Source organism: Podarcis muralis, chromosome 6, assembly GCF_964188315.1.
Source record: "Podarcis muralis chromosome 6, rPodMur119.hap1.1, whole genome shotgun sequence".
NCBI classification, from domain to species: Eukaryota; Metazoa; Chordata; class Lepidosauria; order Squamata; family Lacertidae; genus Podarcis; species Podarcis muralis.
The window spans coordinates 64,366,871-64,390,672 of record NC_135660.1 but is presented as its reverse complement, the minus strand read 5'-3'; the positions used below and the strand labels follow the sequence as shown (position 1 = coordinate 64,390,672).

Genomic DNA, 23,802 nt, shown 5'->3' with positions numbered 1-23,802 from the left:
TCCTTTTACAAGCAGAGAACAAATTCTTGTAAGTACTGTGAAGGACTATAAAGAGGAAAGAGCACTCCCTACCATACCCAGTTTTATGGGAAGAGGAAGGTCAAGCTTCATTACACCTTAGAAACAATCTGAGATTATGGGGTAAGTAACAAATAATAGGTTAGTGTGTACAGTGCTTGCTTCTTGTTTATATTATTCATATGAATGCTATAGATAAAGAGACACTTTTTTTTTTGCTTTGCTAGATAAATATAGATAGATTACGAAATATGGAGCTTAGAAATTACTTGAGGGAGGGTATTTGAGACTGGTTGCTATCACAAAAAAGATCCACTGTGGCATTGTCACCAAATGGCAATTCATTGGTACTGGAATGGCTAGCAGGGTCTCCTCAGAAAAACTTAAAAAATTGGCTTGCCACGTAACCACCTCACCTACTTGGTTTTGTGGAGAGTTGCCCATGTAGGAATACGTCTCTGCCTGACTCACCAATTACAGTGGTACCTCGGGTTACATACGCTTCAGGTTACAGAATCTGCTAACCCAGAAATATTACCTCGGGTTAAGAACTTTGCTTCAGGATGAGAACAGAAATCGTGCTCTGGTGGTGCGGCAGCAGCAGGAGGCCCCATTAGCTAAAGTGGTACTTCAGGTAAAGAACAGTTTCAGGTTAAGAATGGACCTCCGGAACAAATTAAGTACTTAACCCGAGGTACCACTGTAGCTGCATTTTTTTATTCAGAAAGCCTCTTTCTCAATAAACAGCAGAGAAATGCAGTGAACTAGTGATTCAGGATGAGATCTATTCCTGCCTGGTTAGCTCGCTGTATTTTCTCTCTGTCCTTTGGTATAGATATTTTTTGCTCCCTTGGCATGCATCAATGACACCAAGCTGAGAAAGTGGGATCTAGGTACATGAGTGTACACAAAAGGCAAGCAGAGAGCGTGTGAATTTGAGCATGTATGTGTTATTTAGCCTCACACACTTTGGACCCTAGTTGTCATGGGTCCAAGGCCTCTTGACCAGTGGTGGAGCTGGGGGCTTTTGTACCTGGAGCGGAAGGGTGGGGCACGTCGCCGTGGGGGGGGGGCATGTCACCCATGGGGGGCGGGGAATGTCACCTGCATGAGCATCCTAATGGCGGCGCCTGCGCAAGTGTCCCCTGCCCACGCGAGGGGGTGGAGAAAGGCGAGGCGGGGGAAGAGGGCTTTAGAACACTCTTTAGAGTTCCCCTTGTCCGAGGGGTTCTTTGGTACTCAGAAGGCATGAAGGTGTGTAGGGGTGATCTGGTTTAAAAGTGCCGCTGCAGTGTGAGGGAAGGAAGGGGAAAATGGCGCCTGAAAAAAATTCCCCAAAAATGGCACAGCCTGAACAATCATGCCAATCCAAAGCGGCGATTCCAGGACCATCCATGGGCCAGATCCAGAGGGCAGTTGGCCTTGATCCGGCTCTCAGGCCTTAGTTTGCCGACCTCTTATCTAGCAGGTTAACATTTCTGACAATGTTGTAGTGGTTTTAGATCAGGCATGTACAAGGCAAGTTAGGAGAGGTATTGGTCATGGACCAATACAAATAATGATAAGCTTTCATCAGCCTTTCTTTGCAACTTAGTAATGTCTCTGTCTCTTTTTATTCTCATTGTGTAGTGACATTTCCAAGGATCCTTTGTATGAAATACTCCAGCAGATGGACTGCCATTTTATGTGGACATTGCAGGAGGAAGACATTGATCTTGACGAATTAGAGGGAAGAATTGCTGACCAGATTAAGTTTTTAGTGGGCAGAGTTCAACATTATAACCTGCTGGCCTATGTGAAGTTCTTGAATGGCAAGAAAGAAGAGGCTCTGGAAATTTTACAAAAAGCTGAAGAGAATGTAAAAATAGAGGACCCAGAAGTCGAAAAGGCAAGCCTTGTTACATGGGGCAACTATGCTTGGATGTACTACCTCATGGGCAAACTTACAGAAGCACAGACCTACATAAACAAGGTGGAAAGTATCTGCAAGGAAAATGGAAGTGCATCTCCTTATAGGATGGAACCCCCACGGGTGTCCTGTGAAAGGGGGTGGGCACAGCTAACGTTTGGCCAGAATTATGCTGCCAAAGAGAGCTTTGCAAAGGCCCTGGAAAAAGATCCTGAAAATGCAGAATTCAATTCTGGCTATGCAACCTCAGTCTATCACCTGGAGAAAGAGTATGAAAAAAGATCTGCTGCAGTAGGTTCATCTCTGGAACTCTTGAAGAAGGCAGCAAAACTGAATCCGGATGATGCCTTTGTCTTGTCATTCCTTGCATTGAAGCTGCAGGAAACTAGGAAAGTGGAAGAAGGAGAAGAGCTCATTGAAGAAGCGCTAGGCAAACACCCTGGCCTTCCTTATGTGCTGAGGTACGCTGCCATCTTTTACAGGAAAAAGGGTGATGTGGAAAGATCCCTGGAGCTTTTGAAGGAGGCGTTGAGCTTGACACCAAACTCAGGCTTCCTACATCACCAGATGGGGCTTTGCTACAGAGCACAGTATTTTAAAATCAAATTATCAGAAGACCCACATAAAGACAAAAGAAAGATGGCAGAACTGATCAGACTGTGCATCTTTCATTTCAAAGAAGTGGTGGAGCACAAAACCAAATTCGTCTATGCTCACCTGGATCTTGCAAACATGTATGCAGAAGGGAAAGAGCTCCAGAAAGCGGAAGAGACATTTCAGGAAGTGTTTGCAATGAGGAAACTTACTTGTGAAGAGAAACAGCAGCTCCACTTCAATTATGGGCACTTTCTGGAAAATCACAAAAATTCAAAATCTGAGGCTGTTGAACACTATCTGGCTGGGCTTAGGATTGAAAATGAATCATTTGAGAGAAATAAATGCAAATGGAATTTGAAGATGTTAATAGAAAAGAGAATTAAGGAAGGTTCTGCAGATACTAAGAGTTTGGGAATCCGTGGATTCATTCACCAGCTCGATGGAGAAAAGCAGCAAGCAATTGAGTGTTATGAACAAGCTCTGGAAACGGATCCTGAGAATGAAGAATATAGCAGTGTCCTCTTGGAGTTGAGGCTTTCTGTACAAAGGTAAACATTTCTATATGTGGTTCTTTGAGCTGCTTTATTAATAATGTTTGAGAGAGAGGGGGGGGGACATTCACCATCTCTTTGTTCCACAGTATTCCATTCTTATTGCATTACAGTCCAGGAATTGAGTTGAAGGCTAAGCATTTTACTGTTTTGGGTGTTATTGCTCTGACCACTATATTTTATAGCCTCCCTTAACAAATTATTACTGTAGCCACTCCCTTAATAGATTGTGGTAATTATGCAAGAGTCCCTAATTGCATGTAAAGGCATATTGTAGAAGTGCATGCTTCCTCGTGTGAAAAAGCCCTTGCCTGAGGAAAGCTAGCATTTCATAGGAAAAGGTTCTAGCCTCACACACACCCCATTTGCTAGTTTTTCAATGGGCAGGGACAGTCTAAGCTTGTTCTCCCATATGTACTTTGTAGTGAGCTGTCCACAGACACTTGGCTTGCAGGAGACCATGAGCACATGCGGGTTCTGTTCCAATTTCTCCCAGGCAGTACACTCACTCTACCCCATAAATTCTTGCACTGAGGGGGAAGGTCTGCAGGGCTGTTAAACAGTGGTAGAAGGCATACTTTTCATGCACAACATCCCAGGCTCAATCCCTGCTGGAGCTGGACAAGATTCCTGCTTGAAACCCTGGGGAGCCACGGCCAATCAGTGCTGATGCTAATGGTTTATTGACACCAATGCATAATGCATTTCCCAGGCAGAAAAACTGGCAATTCATCTCTGGGTTGGATTTCATTCTAAGATGGGAAATAATTTGCGAGTTTTTAAAATTGACCTCTCAGTTGAGGTGGGCTTTTACTGGCAACCCTAGTTAGGATGATTGACTAGATGGAGGCTGGTTCAAATCTAGCAAAACCTTTTTAGGTTCTTAAAACAAAAAGCACTTGTTTGATGTTCGCAGATGCCAGTATACAGTAAACCTTTCTGACAAGATTTAGTTACCGGTACTCTTTAGCTCAGACATGGATGACGCATGCCTCACAGGGCTTACATGTGAAATATTGTTTTATTTCATTTCACTTTTTAATTTGTATTAAAAATTAAATACATAATTTTATGTATTTCTATATTACTATACAAAAGGCAGTTTACAACAAAATTCACAACAAAGAACACACACCTTACAATAATCTGATCCAATACAAAAAGTCATAATAAAACATAACTTTAAAATGGAATGACTTATAGCAAATAATATCATGTGAATACATATCAAAAGAATCCAGTCCAGACCCACCAAGATAGCTCAGCAACTAGTAAGTGCTAGCTGTAAACATGGAAGGAAAACCAAGAGGTTAAAAAATGCAAAAATGAGGTCAGTTGTCAAACACCTTTCTAAAAAAAAAGATAATATGCAGGAATTTGCCTTTCTTTGCAAAATTTTAAAGGGCCTCTCTCTCCCCCCCCCCCCATTTTGCAGTGAAAAACGTTTATACAAGATCCTTCAGCAGCTTGAATGCCATTTTACTTGGGCAGTGTTGATGGAGGACATGGATCGCGATGAATTAGAGGGAAGAATTGCTACAAAGACTGAGCATTTACTATCCAACATCGGAATTTATAACCTGCTGGCCTATGTAAAATTCTTGAATGGCAAGAAAGAAGAGGCTCTGGAAAATTTACAGAGGGCTGAAGAGGCTGTTAAAATAGAGTACCCGGAAGAAGTCGAAAAGGCAAGCCTTGTTACATGGGGCAACTATGCTTGGGTGTACTACCACATGGGCAAACTTACAGAAGCACAGACCTACATAAACAAGGTGGAAACTACCTGCAAGGAAAATGGAAGTGCCTCTCCTTATAGGATGGAACGCCCACAGACGTACTATGAAAAGGGGTGGGCACAGCTAATGTTTGGCCAGAATTATACTGCAGAAGCCAAAGAGAGCTTTGCAAAGGCCCTGGAAAAAGAACCTGAAAACCCAGAATTCAATTCCAGCTATGCAATCACAGTATACCGCCTGGAGGATTTTTATGGGAAAAAATCTGCAGCAGAAGGCTCATCTCTGGAACCCTTGAAGAAGGCAGCAAAACTGAATCCGGATAATGCATTAGTCTTGTCTCTCCTTGCGTTAAAGCTGCAGCAAACTAACAACACTGAAGAAGGGGGAAAGTATATCAAGGAGGCCTTCGAAAAGCACCCAAGCTCTCCTTACGTGCTGATGCATGCAGCCATTTTTTTTAGGAAAAATGGTGACGTGGAAAGAGCCCTGGAGCTTTTGAAGGAGGCATTGAGCTTGACACCAAACTCAGGCTCCCTACAACACCAGATGGGGCTTTGCTACAGAGCACAGTATTTTAAAATCAAATCATCAGAAGACCCATATAAAGACAGAAGAAAGATGGCAGAATTGATCAGGCTCTGCATTTTTCATTTCAAAGAAGTGGTGGAGCGCAAAACCAAATTCGTCTATGCTCACCTGGATCTTGCAAACATGTATGCAGAAGGGAAAGAGCTCCAGAAAGCAGAAGAGATTTTTCAGAAAGTGTTTACAATGAGGAAACTTACTTGGTCAGAGGAACAGCAGCTCCACTTCAATTATGGGCGCTTTCAGGAATACCACAAAAAATCGGAATCGGAGGCTGTTGAACATTATCTGACCGGGCTGAGAATTGAAATCAAATCATTTGCGGGACATCAATGCAAGTGTTATTTGAAGAAGTTAATAGAAAAGAAAATTAAGAGAGGTACCACAGATGCTAAGAGTTTCGGCATCCGTGGCTTCATTCACCAACTTGATGAAGAAAAGCATCAAGCAATTGAGTGTTATGAACGAGCCCTAGAAATGGATCCTGATAATGAAGAATATATCAGTGCTCTTTTGGAGTTGAAGTTTTCTGTACAAAGCTAAACATTTCAATATGTGGTACTTGGTTCTTCCTTCAAACTATAACATATATATATATATATATATATATATATATATATGCAGGTTTTGGTGTCCTCGGGTGTCTTCCCGTGTAAAACTTTTACACGGGAAGACACCCGAGGACACCAAAACCTGCATTCCTGTACCCGTGAAAATCTACGAAAGCAAATATATATATATATATATATATATATATATATATATATATTCTGTTTTACTATTCTAAATACCTATTTAAATATCCCTAAAATATCAGTGACTTCCCTTCTCTTTCCAGGGTTCATTTGCATATCTTAAATCCCAGCATATTTTACATTAACTAAACTATTCAGCATTCCATTATTACATCCATCAAAACTTATTTACACTGTGTTAGAAACCTTTAGGGTTGTGAGTTATTAATATATAATGCTTTTAAAACATGTAACATGACTCCTTTTGTTTTTAAAAGTGAAGTACAGTAAGCTGTGTTTTTAGCTCTGTTGAATTGAAAACTTAAATTGTGAGCTTTCCAGAGCAGAATGTATCAACTTCAGTAAAAAATAGTTCTGGTATGCGGGGTAACCAGAGCAGAATAGTTACATCTGTGTATTGGTTTGTATGTGACTGGATTTTGCTGGCTAAGAAACAAAGAAACAGTGCCCAAACTGAAACCCAAAACCCACTTATTTGTTGCAAAGTGCCAACACAGCAATTTAACCTGTATATCTCATTTTTTGTGTGTGTTTCGCGTTTCTTCGTTATGACTGCAGTTCTAATAAATAATCCTTCATAAAAATCATTGCATTATATTCTTCATTAAATTATCTTTCCATTGATATATAATTTTATGGTATAACTCAATGGTTTTTTTCCTAAAAAGAAATGTTTAGGGGTACTCTCATTTTGACTCAAGAAAATCACCACAGGGGGTGGGGGAATAAATACAGTTCAAATCAGAGAAAATAAACACAGTTCAAATTGAGAAAAATAAATACAGTTGTACCTCAGTTTTCGAACAGCTTAGTTCTTGAACTACTTGGCACCTGAACACTTCAAACCCGGAAATGAGTGTTCCAGTTTTGGAACTTTTTTCAGAAGCTGAACATGCTCTGTTCTGAATATAACTTCCATTTTGAGTGCCACACTTCCGTTTTCCTAGTAAGGGAAGGCAGGCCGGGCGGTAAGCAAGCAGGTAAGGGATGTCACTGCCACCCCTCCCCCCAGCCTGCTCCTGCTTGCTCCTCTAGGCAACATTGCTGCTTGCACAGGAAAGAGTTGGATCGGGGCTGCTCAGCTGGGGAGGTGCAGGCTCCATCACACTTTCCGTTGAGGGGTTCACAGCTGTACTCCCCTCAAGGGAGAAGTTTAAAGGAGCCCCTCAACCCTGTGAAGGCAGCCAGGCTGAATAGTTGCTGGGGTTGGGGAAGGTGGAGGCAGCCCGGAAGCTGGATCTGAGAGCCCCTGCACCACAAGAAGGTAGCCAGGCACTCAACAACTGAGCTGCCCAATCCTGCTCCTACTTGCATGCAAAAAGGAGTGGAGGCAGGGATCTCTCAGCGCAAAGCTTCCACTCCACTTCTGAGAGATTCCCACCTCCACTCCTGCTAGCACGTGAGCCCTCCTCTCCTCCTCCTCCCCCACCCACAGCACGGAAGCTACAGCCCTGCTGGCGCAATGGCGCATGTGCCCACAGAGAGGGCACATAGGTTCACCACCACTATGCGTGCCATAGGTTCACCACCACTGACCTAGCAGATGAGTAATCTGGCAATCTGGATTTTTGAGACAACGAGAGGCATGAAATTGGATTTGTGGTTGTGGCAGTCATGTACACAAAAGATCTGAACCACCACCGTTCTGACACTGAGGTCCACCTTCGAAAGCCTCCTGGTGGTTCCCTTGTGGAGAGAAGTGAAGTTACAGGGAATCAGGCAGAGGGCCTTCTTGGTAGTGGCGCCCACCCTGTGGATCACCCTTCCATCAGATGTCAAGAACTCTACAACTTTCAGAAGACATCTGAATGTTTTGTTATGTTTTTGTATCTGTTGGAAGGCACGCAGGGTGGCTGGGGCAACCCAGTCAGATGAGTGGAACACAAATAATAAAATTATTACTATTATTATCCTGGTGGAGCCGAGGAAGAATAACACACCTACATGCCAGCTTTAACGTTCTCCAGCCTGGCACTGACCAGCAGCATTTTCAATCCAGCGGCGGGGCTGTTGCCAAGAAGGCTGAGGGCCTATTTGGTAGTGGTGGCTGCCCTGTGGAACGCCCTCCCATCAGATGTCAATGAAATAAACAACTATCTGACATTTAGAAGACATATGAAGGCAGCCCTGTTTAAGGAAGTTTTTAAGGACTGGTGTTTTATTGTATTTTTAATATTTTGTTGGAAGCAGCCCAGAGTGGCTGAGGAAACCCAGCCAGATGAGCAGGGTATAAATAATAAATTGTTGTTATTATTGTTATTGTTATCCAGGCTATTTGAATTGGAGGACAGAATGGGGGTGGGGGACCAGCAACCTACTGGGGTGGTGTGCTGGTCCCAGGGGGTTACCGTACGGCATGGTCTGAGTCTAGTCTGAGGTCGAGGGTATGGTATGGAGGCTGTCCTTCAAGGCAGGAAGTCGGGTGAGGTCAGGAACTCTGGCAGAAGAGCAGGACAGGTTGCCAACAGGAACAGGCTACCAACAATGTTGCTACCACAACCTGGGACTGGGCTGGCTGGCTTTTATCTGCCCCGAGGCATAGGGTGGCCCCGGTCCACAGGTGACTCATCTCTCCTGGCCTGGAGGCGAGCACTCCTCCTGCGGGAACTTAGTTCCCTCCGCCTCTCTGCCCTGAGCCTCTGCAGCTCAGGAGAGGCTGGAGGGTTACCGGGCGCAGAGGCAACCTCCTCTTCCCCTGACAGGGCTGAGAGTGGAGCACCTGCGGGCAATGGGTCCTCCATCACCTCAGGAGCCAAAGCAGACCCAGCAGGTGCCTGCTCCTGAGGATCCGGCACAGGTGAGGACCCTTCAGGTTCAAGCCCCAGCCCTGGCTCAGCTGGTCCTGGAGGCGGGGACTCCTGTGCAGGCTGGGATTCCTCAGGTTCAGCCTCTGAATCCGATTCCCAGGCATCCACAGGTGGCCTCTTTCAGGATAACGGAACTGCCTCCCCCTCTGCATGTCTCTCTCTCTGACTCTGGTGGCTTCTCACTTCCTCCCCTCTTTTGAAAATGCATCCCTCCTTCCCTCACCAGCACTATAGCATTTCAGCAACTGCAGGGGAGGAATTGGGTGTCTATAAATTTCCTCATGTCAAAATGCCCACGGCCTGGGGAAAAGCTAGCATGCTGCGCAAAAAGCCGCATGTTAGTTTTTCCATGTGCATTCTAACCTTGTCAGTAGGCGGTGCTGTTGTCTAGGCAGTTCTCTTAAGGAGAAAGAAGTCTGTTCTTTAGCATTCCTTACAGCTGCATCAGCCCAGGCAAAAACTGGTTCCAAATTGCAGTGGGAACAGAGTGGGTGCCGGTGCCTCTCATTCCACCAGAAGCTTCCTTTCGGAGGTTCCTTACTCTGAAAGGTGGTCCTCCCGATTGCTGACCTTTGTGGGGAGGGAGGGAGGCGAGTGCGACCCTGAACACCCCTGACCATGGGAGCTGCGTGGAAGCAGCTTAAGGAAGTAGGAATATTACAGCAACTTCTGTATCATGGGGATAGTGGTCTGTAGTTTAAACAAAGTCCCCCGACAGCAATCATGTTTTCCTCACAAAGTAAGTCCTAGCTGAAAGCAAGAACTACTGTATATGCTGCTACATCTTTCTGAGTGGACTCCTGCTTCTCAAGTACGCTAAAATTCTTTATTGTTTTATATAGGCAGTTCTCATTTCCACCCTGGGGTGTGGAAATGTCAAACGGGATCATAATCTATGGGATTTCCGTTTATTTTCCCTATCTCTATACTTGTCCTTGTTACTGGACACAGTGCGGTGACGCTCTAGGTGGCGGCGTCTCTTTGGTACTTTGTATTTAGAATTAAAGTGGAAAGGTGATCAACATCAGACCGGAAATGTCTGTATAGGATGGATGTTCATTGCTGTATAACCACCCCACAAATCAACAGCTGAGAAGGTGACTCAGGGGGTTGTAGATTTCCTTAAGGTCTTTTTACCTGGTCGTGACTGGGGGGTGGGAGGCAGGAAGGTCAATGTCCAAGGGAGCTACAGCCAATGGCAGGCAGAGTCATCACAGCTAGTTATAAGAAAGAAGGCTGGCTGAGGTTGGTGGGGCAGTGCCCCATACCCCCCAAATAATCTGAGCAATAGACTCTGGTTACATACTATTGGTAGCAAGGGAGGACAAATGGTACAGTGGGTGCATTATGCCAGATTTAGCTGCCTGGCAACTGAGCACTACCACCCTAATAGGACTTGGAGACAGAACTTCTGGAGGAGCAGAGGTGAGCCAGTCAATGATCCCAGCAGGTTCGGCTGCAGAAAGGAAGGAGTCTGTTGCAGGTCACATAGCCAAGCAGGAGGAAGGCTTTGCCAGAGCAGTGAAGTGACGTCTGAATGGGAGTGCAGGACCTCATTTTAATATTTCACCTGGGCTGTCCAAATACCTGAGGTTAGCCCTAGGGGCCCAAGCAACGCAGGTGCAGCCACACCCTGAGCTAATCTAGAATATGTTGAGGCCACGTGAAACATACAATGTTGTGTGAAGACAAAGAAGAAGAAGAAAGGCTATTAAATGCACATGGTGTGGCAGGGCACGTACTATTGTGTCCTGTGTGCTTTTGACTGCTGATAACGATCATAAGGGACACATAGGATTTGAGATTTCTTCCTGTGGCCTAAATAGCCTCACAATAGAAACGGGAGAGTCAAGATGCAGGCAAGGAAGATATCTAAACAGTGCTGTTTGGATTCACTGGCTGAGACTAGGCCAGGGGTAGGCAACCTAAGGCTCATGGGCCAGATGCGGCTCAATCGCCTTCTCAATCCGGTCTGGGAATCAGCATGTTTTTACATGAGTAGAATGTGTTCTTTTATTTAAAATGCATCTCTGGGTTATTTGTGGGGCATAGGAATTCATTCATTTTTCCCCAAAAAATATAGTCTGGCCCACCACATGGTCTGAGGGAGAGTGGACCGGCCCATGGCTGAAAAAGGTTGCTGACCCCTGGACTAGGGAGACTCTGACCAACGTCAACAAAGCCAAGTCAGAAAGTGTCTCTGTCTGCAGCAAGCCCTCTTAGAAGACATTCAGCTATATAAACTTCCATCACCACAAATGGTTTGGGACATTTAAAATAAATAAATAATAATAACTGTGGATATATGCATTTGAGACTTATTGATTTAAATAGGTTTCACCCTCGGTCCTGACTAGTGTTTTTTTGCTGTATTATCACTGTGCTGCCACATTCACCCACCCCCAGAATTCTTCATTCAATACTGTTATCTTATATGGGACTGTGAATCAGAGTTTCAGAATATTTGCTCTGATTGCTGAAAAAGCAAACATAGTTAGGGCACCAATATCCTCTTCTGTATACTCTGGGTGTGGCCAAGGACACAGTTGATAATGTCGCTGAAAGTAAATACTCCCATACAAATATTACTAATAATATTACTAATTTAATACTAATACTAATTTTAATTTTAATTTTGTTCCATCTTAGTATTGTTTATAATTCATGAAGCTTACTGCAAATGATGTTTTGGGCTTCTATTTTGGGCTTTTGAAACAACAATGTGTGACACGGTTCTTTAGTGCTAGGAGACAGTTACACAGCCCCCACGGCTTTTGGGTTTGTGGGGTCCATTCTGCTTCCAGTGCATTTAAAATTTGTATGAAAGCATTGGGAACCATCATCAGGGGGTCTGGATCATATTATCCTCCAAATGCCAACAAACCATGGCAATAGTTCCATATTCTGTTGGAATCAAGAGAGGCTGTGAAGGTGTCTGGAAGCAGTGAGGGACTGGATGGGGCCAAGAAACTCAGCCAGAGCCTGAAAAGACACGAGTGCTGTGGGTGGTGGTTGCCGTGTCTGGGAACTGGGTGTATTACCTGTTCTGGGAGGGGCTGCACTTCTCCTGAAAGAACAGATACATAGTCTGGGAGTACTCCTTGTCAGTGTACTTGGATCTTGTGCCAGGTCCTTGTCTAACTTTTGTTTCTAAATTTAAAACTTTGGTTCAGTAAAGGAGTTTTGACGTCTGGGTGAGTTCTCTCTCCCTCAACTAATTGTTATGAAGCCCCGATATTTACTGCCAGTGTCTCAAGGGTCTATGTGGCTAGTTTCTTATTTGGAATAATGTGAGTTCTCTCTCCCTCAACTAATTGTTATGAAGCCCTGATATTTACTGCCAGTGTCTCAAGGGTCTATGTGGCTAGTTTCTTATTTGGAATAATGTTTTTCAGCTGTGTTGTCATGGGGGTCATCACCAGACTTGGGCTTCTGGAAAGTTACATACAGTAGAAGTCTTTTGACTGGCTGAGGAGAGAGGGGCATGGTGCTAAGCAAGGGGGCATTGAGACATTTACTTCACAGTATTCTTTTACCCCTGTTCTGCCCCTACCCTGAATTTTGTTTCCCAGCTGACACCTTGAGCAACAGCCTAAAAGCATGGGTCCAAGAGATTTTCTGCTTGTACTGTGTTTCCTAGGCACAAGTCAGAGCAGTTTTCCGTTAGTCCTGTTGTTTCCCTGGGAAAACCCACTCTTTAGCGCTGTCCGTCCACAGAAAACCCAATTGACGTTTGCTCCAATTCAGCAGTAAACAGTAGGTTTTTCTGAGGGAAAGTGTCAGAGCAAGAGAAAGTGTGGGCAAGCCCTTAGCTAGACTTTGTTATATTTGTGTGTGTTCCTAAATGTTCTGCTTCATCAGTATTAGCCGATATTATTCTTAATCCTTTTATTCCTATTGGGTTACAGGTTCATGCTATGCTATTTTAGTCTTATCCATAAAATATGTATACTTCGCTTTTGTATGGTTATTTGGGTAAAGCCTTAAGCCTAAAACAGTACCTCAGACCCAAGATACCGTAATTTTGCCTGAAGCTTCAGGAAGCAGGGGGTGATCCCTTTAGCTTTTGCTTCTTGGAATCTTTGGGATGTCCAGCATACAACTCAGGGATCTCCTGGGATCAAGCTGGACTTTAACAAGAGTGGTGGCAGCTTCCTACCGCAGAGGAGTGGTTTACCCTGAGCTCTGGGGGGACCTCTGCCTTCAACACAGACAAGTGCTGACCTGGGTTCCTGGGTCAGGTCTGAACTGCATTGGGGGGGGGGGACCTATAAAGTAGATGAACCATCCAGGACATTGGTGGCAGGGTTTGGGATTAAAAATAGTTCTTGAAGCTGCACCATAAGGTAATAAAGTACAGTCGTGCCTTGGACATCGAACAGAATCCATTCTGGAAGTCCATTCGACTTCCAAAACAGTTTGGAAACCAACATGCAGCTTCTGATTGGCTGCAGGAAGCCAAAACATTCGACTCGCAAGTCGTTCGAGATCCAAGGTACAACTGTACACATTTTTCAAGTGTTAATGCACAGATTAGGCTGACTCAACAGCTATAGATGTTCCTTGCTCTAGTGAACCCTGTCCCTAGTCTGGACTACCATTATGTGCTGTATGTGGGGCTGCACTTGAAGAAGGTACAGTATCTGCAGCTAGTGCAGAAAGTTGCTGCCAGGCTGGTAAGTGTGTCAGCCTGATGGGACCATGGACTCACCTACATTACTAAAGAAACAATTTGAATGCGCTATAAACATGCAACACCAGATGGTGCCAGAGAGCAGGAAATTTTAATACCCATTTTCCCATAGGGTTTTTTATTATTATTTTGTTATAACAATCTAATTTCTGACATTTAAAATGTTTCTTTTCCTGTGTATCGATCTGCCCCATGTGTCATTAGTTGGCAGTGAGCTACCAGCCCCAATTCAAGGTACTAGTAAAGGTAAAGGGTAAAGGGACCCCTGACCATTAGGTCCAGTCGTGACAGACTCTGGGGTTGCGGTGCTCATCTCGCTTTATTGGCTGAGGGAGCCAGCGTACAACTTCCGGGTCATGTGGCCAGCATGACTAAGCCGCTTCTGGCGAACCAGAGCAGTGCATGGAAACGCCGTTTACCTTCCCGCCAGAGCGGCACCTATTTATCTACTTGCACTTTGACATGCTTTCGAACTACTAGGTTGGCAGGAGCAGGGACCGAACGACGAGAGCTCACCCTGTCGCAGGGATTCGAACCACCAACCTTCTGATCAGCAAGTCCTAGGCTCTGTGCTTTAACCCACAGCACCACCCACGTCCCCCAAGGTACTAGTACTAACATATAAAGCCTGAATGCTTAGGGACACAAGTACCTAAAGAGCATCTCCCCCAACCATTTTGGACCCTACAACCATTTTGGACCCTACAATTGGCATGTGAGGCCTGGTGCTACCAATGGATGCTGCATGTTTGCCATTGGCCTGTTACAGGGAATCTTCAGTGGCGGTTTCCCATCTGTGAAATGCAATCTCTGGTGAGATGTCTCTCTCTGACACGCACATTTGATGGCTGGAAGTTGCCGTTCCTGACAACCCTGAAATTCCTGGTTGGGAAAATGTTTCAACCTTTTTCAAAATGTTCTAAAGAGCTTTTGGGTGGGTGCTTTTAAAGATGTGCTCTTATTGTTGATTGGTTTGCTGCCTTGGAAGGGTGAGAAAGAGGATGAGGAGTTGGTGCACAATATGGGGGGGGAAACCTGCTTCAAAAACATTTTAAATTTTTCTTTTCTTTTTAAAGAAGTAAATGAGGATGTAATAAACAGGGTTGGAAAAACAGTTCTGCGGTGTAATCCTTACACAGAAACATGTCCCTCTGTACTCAGTGTATCTTAGGCAGCAAATCTGCAATATATATACACCTATTGTGGGACTCACTTATTTTTCAGCACAAATAGGATTCAGCTGTTGCTCCCTAGTTGTGTGATATACCGTATTTTTTGCTCTATAAGACTCACTTTTCCCCTCCTAAAAAGTAAGGGGAAATGTGTGTGCGTCTTATGGAGCGAATGCAAGCTGCAGAGTTATCCCAGAAGCCAGAACAGCAAGAGGGATTGCTGCTTTCGCTGCGCAGCGATCCCTCTTGCTGTTCTGGCTTCTGAGATTCAGAATATTTTTTTTCTTCGTTTCCTCCTCCAAAAACTAGGTGCGTCTTGTGGTCTGGTGCGTCTTATAGAGCGAAAAATACAGTAAATTGCACCCTTCCCCTCTCTTGTACAGCAACTCCAGGGCCAAGTGAAAGAGTGGACAGGGCTCTAGCACCTTTAAAAAACTCTTCAGAAGAGGGAATTTCAGCAAGTTAAGCTTGTCAGGAAAAATAAGGCAGGTTTTCAATCTGATGCATCAAGTCAATTCTAATGCTGCTTTCTTTTCTTTTCTTTTCTTTTCTCTTCTCTTCTCTTCTCTTTTCTGATTTGGCAGATTTATTAATACAGTAAATACGTCATGCAGCCATCAGTACAGCTTCTACTTTCAAACACACAGAACCCCACCCCACCACTCATGGGCACAGTATTCAGACAAAAAAATTGTCACTGATGTAGTCTAGTGTAAACAGTGTTATGGGATCAGAGGAAAAGGAAACCGATCCCATTCTATCATACCCTCTGGTTTGTTTTTCTAAGTTTCTGTTTCCTAGCTTTTGAGCAGCTAAGTTTCACTTTCCACTTTGGTTTTTGCAAGCAGAGCAAACATTTGTCAGTGCTGCAGAGGGCTATAAAAAGGAAACATCAGTAACAACAGTAAGATTCGCCCATCTTTAACGAAAGGCTACTTCCAGTCCCTTCCAGGGCCAAAGAGAGAGAGAGAGAGAGAGAGAGAGAGAGAGAGAGAGAGAGAGAGAGAGAGAGAGAGAGAGACCGAGTATATTTTATAATTGATAACAGATCTGGAAAGCATGGGGTGAGTAACAAATGACTGGGTTTCTCGATTTTCTAGGCAACTAGCTCTGTCATCTTAAAATGGTTTTAGATCCACTGAGTTCAGTGGCGTTTACTCCCAAGACTACATAGGATTGCTGCCTAAACAACAAAACTAAACACACTTTTAAAAAGAAAGTTAGCTCTATTGAGTAAACATAGAATTGTGCTTCCAATGTAACCGTTAATTTGAAAGCTAAGGGTGGATTAAAACGGTTATGGTATTGACGGCTTATTTCCAGTACAAACTAGTTTCTGGTAGCTCAGTTTAAAAGAAAAGCAAACAATTTGCCCTCAACTTGAATTTGGCCGAAATTGACCTATATGATTGGGTAAATAAAACCAGAAGCAAGTTAGATTATGTGTCAGTTTCTTGCACGTTTTCTTCTCCTATCTGCTTAGTGTGAGAAGAAAGGAATTGCTCTGTTCTTCCAAGTGTTGGAGGGGAGGACAGATGACAAAAGGGTTAGTCAATTTGGTGCAACCCAGATGTTTTGAACAGCTGTTCCTATCACCCATGGCCAGTGACCATTCTGGCGCTAGGGCTGATAAGAATTGTACCCCAAGCATTTGGAAGGCACCAGGTTGGCTACCCCGTCAGTGCATTTAATTGAAATTGTATCGGGATGCTACTATATTTGCATGAAACAAAAGACATAAGCCATTGCCAGAGCCAGGTGAGGCACGTTCTCTGAAATGCTTTCAAGGTAACCCTTCTGGTACGCCTATTTTCTCCAAACTAATACCCTAACTTCCTGTTCTCTTACCTGAGTAAAGGTAAAGGGACCCCTGACCATTACGTCCAGTCGTGACAGACTCTGGGGTTGCGGCACTCATCTCGCTTTATTGGCTGAGGGAGCCGGTGTACAGCTTCCCGGTCATGTGGCCAGCATGACAAAACCGCTTCTGGCGAACCAGAGCAATGCACGGAAATGCCGTTTACCTTCCCACCGGAGCGGTACCTATTTATCTACTTGCACTTTGATGTGCTTTCAAACTACTTTCACTGGCTAAATGCCTCAGGCTCCTGGCATACAAGTGAGCAGCAGGTGTTGCCTTCAGTTGCATGTCAATCTTTACCTCCTTTTTGTTAAACCAAGAGGCGATAAGATCTTCAACCAGTTTGCTTCCAGTCTGTCACTTAGTTTCGTCCATCCTGACTCTGAGGCACAAATATGTGGTTTTATTTATTCATTTCATCACTAAGCCTCAACTTTGCTGTATTGTCTTCAGTGCCTACTAAAGCCTTTTCTTTTGTTTCAGCAAGCCTACCCAGGCTTGTAATCTTAGCATTTCATTTGTTTGTTTTAAATTATTGAGTTTAGTCATACAGTATTTTACATTTTTTAGGTAGTTTGTTTATTTTAAATTGATATTATTATTTCTGTTGTTGTTCTAAACAGCTTAGAGGGCTTTTTTCTAGTAAGTGGTATGTACATTTTAACCCTAACCTGACCCCATATAAACTGATGCTTCACACAGAGGAGCTGGGACTTCTAGACTGACCTTCCTCCCAGTATTTGCAAATACCCTCCTAACCTCATTCATAGGAGTTGGAAGAGACCACATGGGTCGTGCAGTCCAACCCCTTCAATGCAGGAATCTTGCCCAATGGGGGCTTGAACCCACGGCCCCAAGATTAAAACTCTCAAGGTTCTACCAACTGAGCTATAATTCACTGAAGGCTGTTCATGTGTATCTCTCTTTTTCTCCAGACTGGTCATTCCTCCTTTAGCTAAAATTCTCCTCCCAATCCCTTATCAAATAAACCACACCAACATTTTCTTATCGTTGTTTGCTTTAGAACTATTAGCTTGGATGGCTAAATTCAATCCTACAAATTCTTGTTAGTAATACAGTCTGCTTTAAAAAAAAATTAAAACTGTATTGTAGTTTCCCTTTTTAATCTAAAATGAGAAAATAATCTAAAGCAGTGATTTCCAATGGGCTACGTAATGCAGACCCCTTATTTTTTCAGAAGCTAAGCCATGGACCCCCTACGATGGTAGTCTTCATTATGTGAATGATGCCACGGACCCCTGGGTGGATTACACAGACCACAAATTGGGAAAACTGATCTAAAGGATTAATCTGAGTTGTTCCATGCTTAAAACATCCTTAAAGCAGCCTTTTTCTCTGAACACACTTGACACCGAACTTTAAAAAGACCTGTCAGAAGCAAGCATAGACCAATGGTATTGAATAGTATGGGAAACAGCCTTATTAGAAAAACTAACCAACAAGCTGAAACTGACAAGGGGACAAATAGAACAGTGTTTCCCAACCGGTGTTCCGCGGCACAGTAGTGTGCCGCGAGATGTTGCCTGGTGTGCCGCGGCGGCTACAGCGGCCGGAGGCGAAGACGGTTGCGGCTGCTCCCGACGCTCACCAGCGGCCTCCTCTTCCTCGCCGCTGCTGCTTCGCGGCTTCTCCTCCGCCTCCTCCTTCTCCTCGCCACCGCCTTTTTCGGGCTCCGGCTCCTTCTTCCCCTCAGGCTCCTCCGCGGAAGGCCCGTCCGGCAGCTCGGCCTCCGAGTCGCCGCTGCTGCTGCCGCCGCCGCCTCTTTCTCCTCTGCTACCACCGCCAGGCTCTCCTCCTCCTCCTCCGGGCCCCTCGTCCTGGGCGGGCAGAGCGGCGGGGGTCTCGGCGGCCGCCGGGCTCTCCTGGGTCTCTTGCATGGGGGGCTACGCGGCCTTCCCGCTCACCTCACACGCGTGGCGCACGAACAGGCAAGGCGGCGCGCTGGGCCGAAAAGGGGGATGGAGGGGGCACAGAGCGCGCAGGCGCGCGCGCAGGCGCGCACGCAGGGAAGGCGCCCTCTCGCCGGGCTATGTGCGCGAGAGCGGACCCGGCGGCGAGTCTCGCGAGAGGGGCAGGGACCAACTCGGCAGACGAGAGGGGGAAGGAACGGATTCCAAAACCGGTGTCTTTCCGCGTTGTATATGTTAATTTCCTATGTTAATGGGCTAGGACAGGGTTTGCGATCGGTTAACGCCCAGTTATGCTTTCCCCCTAGGAATTAGGCGTTTCGGTCTTGAGGTACGCTCGCTTCACACCCCACTTGGAGGTTCCCCGGCAAGGGGGAGGAAAAAAAATTGAAAGTTACACTTTCGTGCGTCCCTCCCGGCGTGACGCTGCGCGCTGACGTCACGGGGCTGTAATGGTGGTGTGCCTCGATATTTTTTTCATCAAACAAGTGTGCCTTTGCCAAAAAAAGGTTGGGAAACACTGAAATAGAAGAAGACGCCTTTACCCTGATATGGTTACCCTTTATCACATACACAGCCCGACAAGACAACAAGAAGAACCCACCAACAGCATTCGAATCAATCTGGCTAACCTGATCCAAAAACACCCACCCAACCAACTCACACATGGGGGAAAAGTTCACCACAGCCAGTCACAAACAAACAACCACACTCTAGGCCAAACCCAACCTCTCTCACCACCAAAGAAACACCAAATACAGTGGACGCTCAGGTTGCGAACGTGATCCATGCTGGAGGCACATTCGCAACCCGCAGCACTGTGTCTGTGCACGTGCGGGTTGCGATTTGGCACTTCTGCGCACACGCAAAGCGCGATTTAGCACTTCTGCACATGCGTGACCTGCGAAACCCGGAAATAACCCGTTCCAGTACTTACGGGTTTCGGCAGGTCAGTAACCCGAAAAAATGCAACCTGAAGCATCTGTAACCCAAGGTATGACTGTAAGTGAATAGTAAAGAGAACCTGCACAAACGACGCTGACACAAAACCCCACACATACACTAAGTAGAATACAACCATTGCCACCCGACCCCATCCCCACTCACCATGCCCCCCTCCACCTCTTTCCCCCCTTTCTTCCTAATGTAACACTAACGTCTCGAGAAATGAAACTGATCTGTAGAAAATGTTAACTTGAAAAAAGAGACATTGCACATACTTTTGTAAACCAAGAAATCTTTAACAAAAATATGCTGTTGTTGCTTTAAAAAAAACTTTAAAAAGACCCTCAGTATGTGGGGAAGGTGATTTATTACATGCGTAACAGCTACATATGATAGCTTTCAGGTCAGACTTGAACCAGCCGCATTGTGAAACTTCTCCCATTTGAAGTACTGCATGCATATGTGGCAAAGAAACGAAATGTAGTCAGTTCTGAAAGATGTTCCATGACAAATGAGTATATGCTTGGATCTGTGGTTTTTTCAGCATATAAATGTGACTGTCTTTTTTCTCTTCCCTCATGGTCTGTAGTGAAATTTCCAAGGAATCTTTAAAACGGATCCTCTTGGAACTTGAATGCCATTTTACTTGGAGGTTGCTGAAAGAAGACATTGATCTTGACGAATTAGAGGAAAGAATAATTGAACAGATCAAGTTTTTACTGTCCAAAGTCAGAAATTATAACCTGCTGGCCTATGTGAAGTACTTGAATGGCAAGGAGGAAGAGGCTCTGGAAAATCTGCAGAAGGCTGAAGAGAGTATCAAAACAGAGTACCCAGAAGAAGTCAAAAAGGCAAGCCTTATTACATGGGGCAACTTTGCCTGGGTGTATTACCGCATGGACAAACTTGCAGAAGTACAAAGCTACATAAAGAAGGTGGAAACAACCTGCAAGGAACATGGAAGTGCCTCTCCCTATAGAATGAAAATCCCACATATCGATGGTGAAAAGGGATGGGCACTCCTAAAATTTGGGGGAAAGTATCATGAAAAAGCCAAGGAGAGCTTTTTAAAGGCACTAGGAAAAGAACCTGAAAACCCAGAATATAATGCTGGCTATGCAATCACAGTATATCGCCTGGAAGATTATTATGGGAAAAAATCTGCAGCAGAAGGGTCATCTCTGGAACCCTTGAAGAAGGCAGCAAAACTGAATCCCGACAATGCCTTTCTCCTGCCTATCCTTGCACTGAAGCTGCAGGAAACTAATAAAGTGGAAGAAGGAAAAGAACTCATTCAAGAAGCGCTAGGCAAATTCCCTGGCATCCCTTATGTGCTGAGGTACGCTGCCATATTTTATAGGAAAATAGGTGATGTGGAAAGATCCCTGGAGCTTTTGAAGGAGGCCTTGATCTTGACACCAAACTCAGGCTTCCTACATCACCAGATGGGGCTTTGCTACAGAGCACAGTGTTTTAAAATCAAATTATCAAAAGACCCATATAAAGACAGAAGAAAGATGGCAGAACTGATCAGACTGTGCATCTTTCATTTCAAAGAAGTGGTGGAGCACAAAACCAAATTCGTCTATGCTCACTTGGATCTTGCAAACATGTATGCAGAAGGGAAAGAGCTCCAGAAAGCGGAAGAGACGTTTCAGGAAGTGTTTGCAATGAGGAAACTTACTTGTGCAGAGAAACAACAGCTCCACTTAAATTATGGGCGCTTTCAGGAATACCACAGAAAATCAGAATCTGAGGCTGTTGAACATTATCTGGCAGGGCTGAAGATTGAAAATGAATCATTTGAGAGAGAGAAATGCAAATATAACCTGAAGAAATTAATAGAAAGAAGAACCAGGACAGATCCGGCAGATGCTAAGAGTTTGGGCATCCGTGGATTCATTCACCAGCTTGATGGAGAAAAGCGGCAGGCAATTGATTGCTATGAACGAGCCTTGAAATTGGATCCTGATAATGAAGAATATTTCAGTGCTCTTTTGGACTTAAGACTTTCCTTACAAAACTAACATGCATGCAATTGTATGTTCTTCACTTTTCCCTATCAGTTAATGTAAGGTGATGTAAAAAGCAACACTAGTCACAAACTTCTTGTTTGGCAGTAGCTCCTTATGAGTTTTCTTTTAAGTAATTCAGCTGAGGAAGATAGCTTTCTAATAGTTAGGCATTTTGCAAGTTTTAAAGTTGTTGCTGTGACTACCATACATTGTCACACACATATATGCCTTAAGAGATCGCTGCATCAGATTTTTTTATTTGGAAATGTACAGGCCTGTTTAGAAATGGGATATGTGGAAATTAGTATCTGGGGATCAATGATTGTATTTTAACTGTACCAATTTAAGTGCATTGACTTTGCTTCAAACAGATTTGCATAGCTCAAATTAATTCAAAGAAAGTGACTGGATTATATTTGGCAGCAGCATGCAATAATAACCATTTGTCATTCTAATCTGTGGATCTTAGAATCATATAATTCTAGAGTTGGAATGGACTCCAAGGGACATCTAGTCCAACCCCCTGCAATGCAGGAATGTCAATTAAAGCATCCATGGCAGATGGCCATCCAGCCTCGGCACAAAAACCTCAAATGAAGGAGAGTCCACTCATTTTTAAATAAGTGCTTAATTATCAGGAATTCAGTGTTGCTTATATTTAATAGCATATTTGAATTGCTGTTGTGAACTGCAACAATTAAAGGTATTAAACTAGTCACTGTCTGAGAAATCTTTATGCAGGTAATTTCAGACCTATACTTAACAGCTAATATAAATGCGGTGTTTGTAACTATGTTGAGGTCCTTTTTTCAAATGGTTCACTTCTCAAGATTTCCTATCAACATGTGTGCTTGATCTTCTTGTGATGCCACCGTAAGGTTTTTAAAGAAACATCGGGTTTACCAAAGGTCTGCCGATACCTTCCTGGAATGTGTGGATAGTGCTGTTTTGGCATATAAGCCAAACATTCCACATCAGAAATAATAAGATTCCTAGCTCTGCTTCCACAGTTAGCCTGCCCATGAAAATTAAGATGGGGAAGTGCCAGTGCTATTTCAAGCCCTATAAGAAACCCACAGATCAGTATACTCTACTTCATTTCTCTTCCAGTCATCCACTGCATTTAAGAAAAAATCTACTTCATGGGCAGCTGATAAGGTTAAAAAGGAATGCTACTGAAGAAAATGATTATAGAAGAGCAGCAGGGCAACTAAATAGAGCCCTAACCAATAGTTAGTAACACTGTGCAGGAAGCGCTTAGACGCGCAAACGGTTTAGACCGGAATTATCTGCTTAAACCACGACTTAACTGTAGCAACACATATCAAACACACCTTACCATGGCATTGGACTATACACCCCTTGCCAGCTACATAAGAAAGATTATAAATAAACACTGGCATATAATCGAGGATATGCCCGGCTGCAAAGATCCTCCCCTTTTGGGTTTAAGGTAGAAAGGATCCCTACACAATCAATTAGTCAGAGCTGACTGCCTCGAATTACCAACCACCACCACTAGGGGTTACTATAGGTGTGGGCATTGTAACATGTGCCCGTACAGCCCGCAAGTGAAAGAAATTAAGAGCGCACACATGCGCTTTGCATTTACAATTAATTCAACAATCACTTGTACAGTGGTACCTCTGGTTGCGAACGGGATCCATTCCGGAGGCCGGTTCACAACATGAAAAGAGCGCAACCTGCAGTGGCGTGTCTGTGCATGCACAGGTTGCGATTCGCCACTTCTGCGCATGCGCATGATGTCATTTTGTGCTTCTGCGCATGCACGAGTGGCGAAACCCAGAAGTAACCCTTTCTGGTACTTCCGGGTCACTGTGGGATGTAACCTGAAAGAACGTAACATGAAGTGGGCGTAACACGAGGTATGACTGTAACTCCAAAAATGTCCTCTATTGTATTTGTTGCCCATGTAACAAATTATACATAGGAAATACGACACGTTCCCCTTAAATTACGCATAGGTGAGCATAGATCAAGAATCCGTAACAAGGCAGTCAAGGCTCCTTTAACGCAGCACTATCTTGAAATGAAACATAGTGAGATGGACTTATTGTTCTTTGGCATCTGGCAATTCGTTCCTGGGAAATATAGTAAACGGGACATTAAAAAAACACTAAAACAACAAGAAGCACGTTTAATATTTTTATTTAAAACATTACAGCTGGTAGGATTAAATTCCAAATTTGATCTTTCAGTTTTTATTTAA

At 44.2% G+C, this 23,802-nt stretch overlaps 1 protein-coding gene and 1 pseudogene across 1 annotated transcript; both read left to right on the top strand.

Annotated features, from left to right (window-relative positions):
• Positions 1-22,287, top strand: LOC114596808 (uncharacterized). The gene is given in 4 exon segments (XM_077930468.1): positions 1-141; positions 1,648-3,072; positions 4,511-5,951; positions 20,160-22,287. Coding segments are annotated over 4 exon segments (4,347 nt in total). The 5' UTR covers positions 1-85; the 3' UTR covers positions 21,585-22,287.
• Positions 22,288-22,400: 113 nt separating this feature from the next.
• LOC144328027 (uncharacterized) lies at positions 22,401-23,802 on the top strand (annotated as a pseudogene).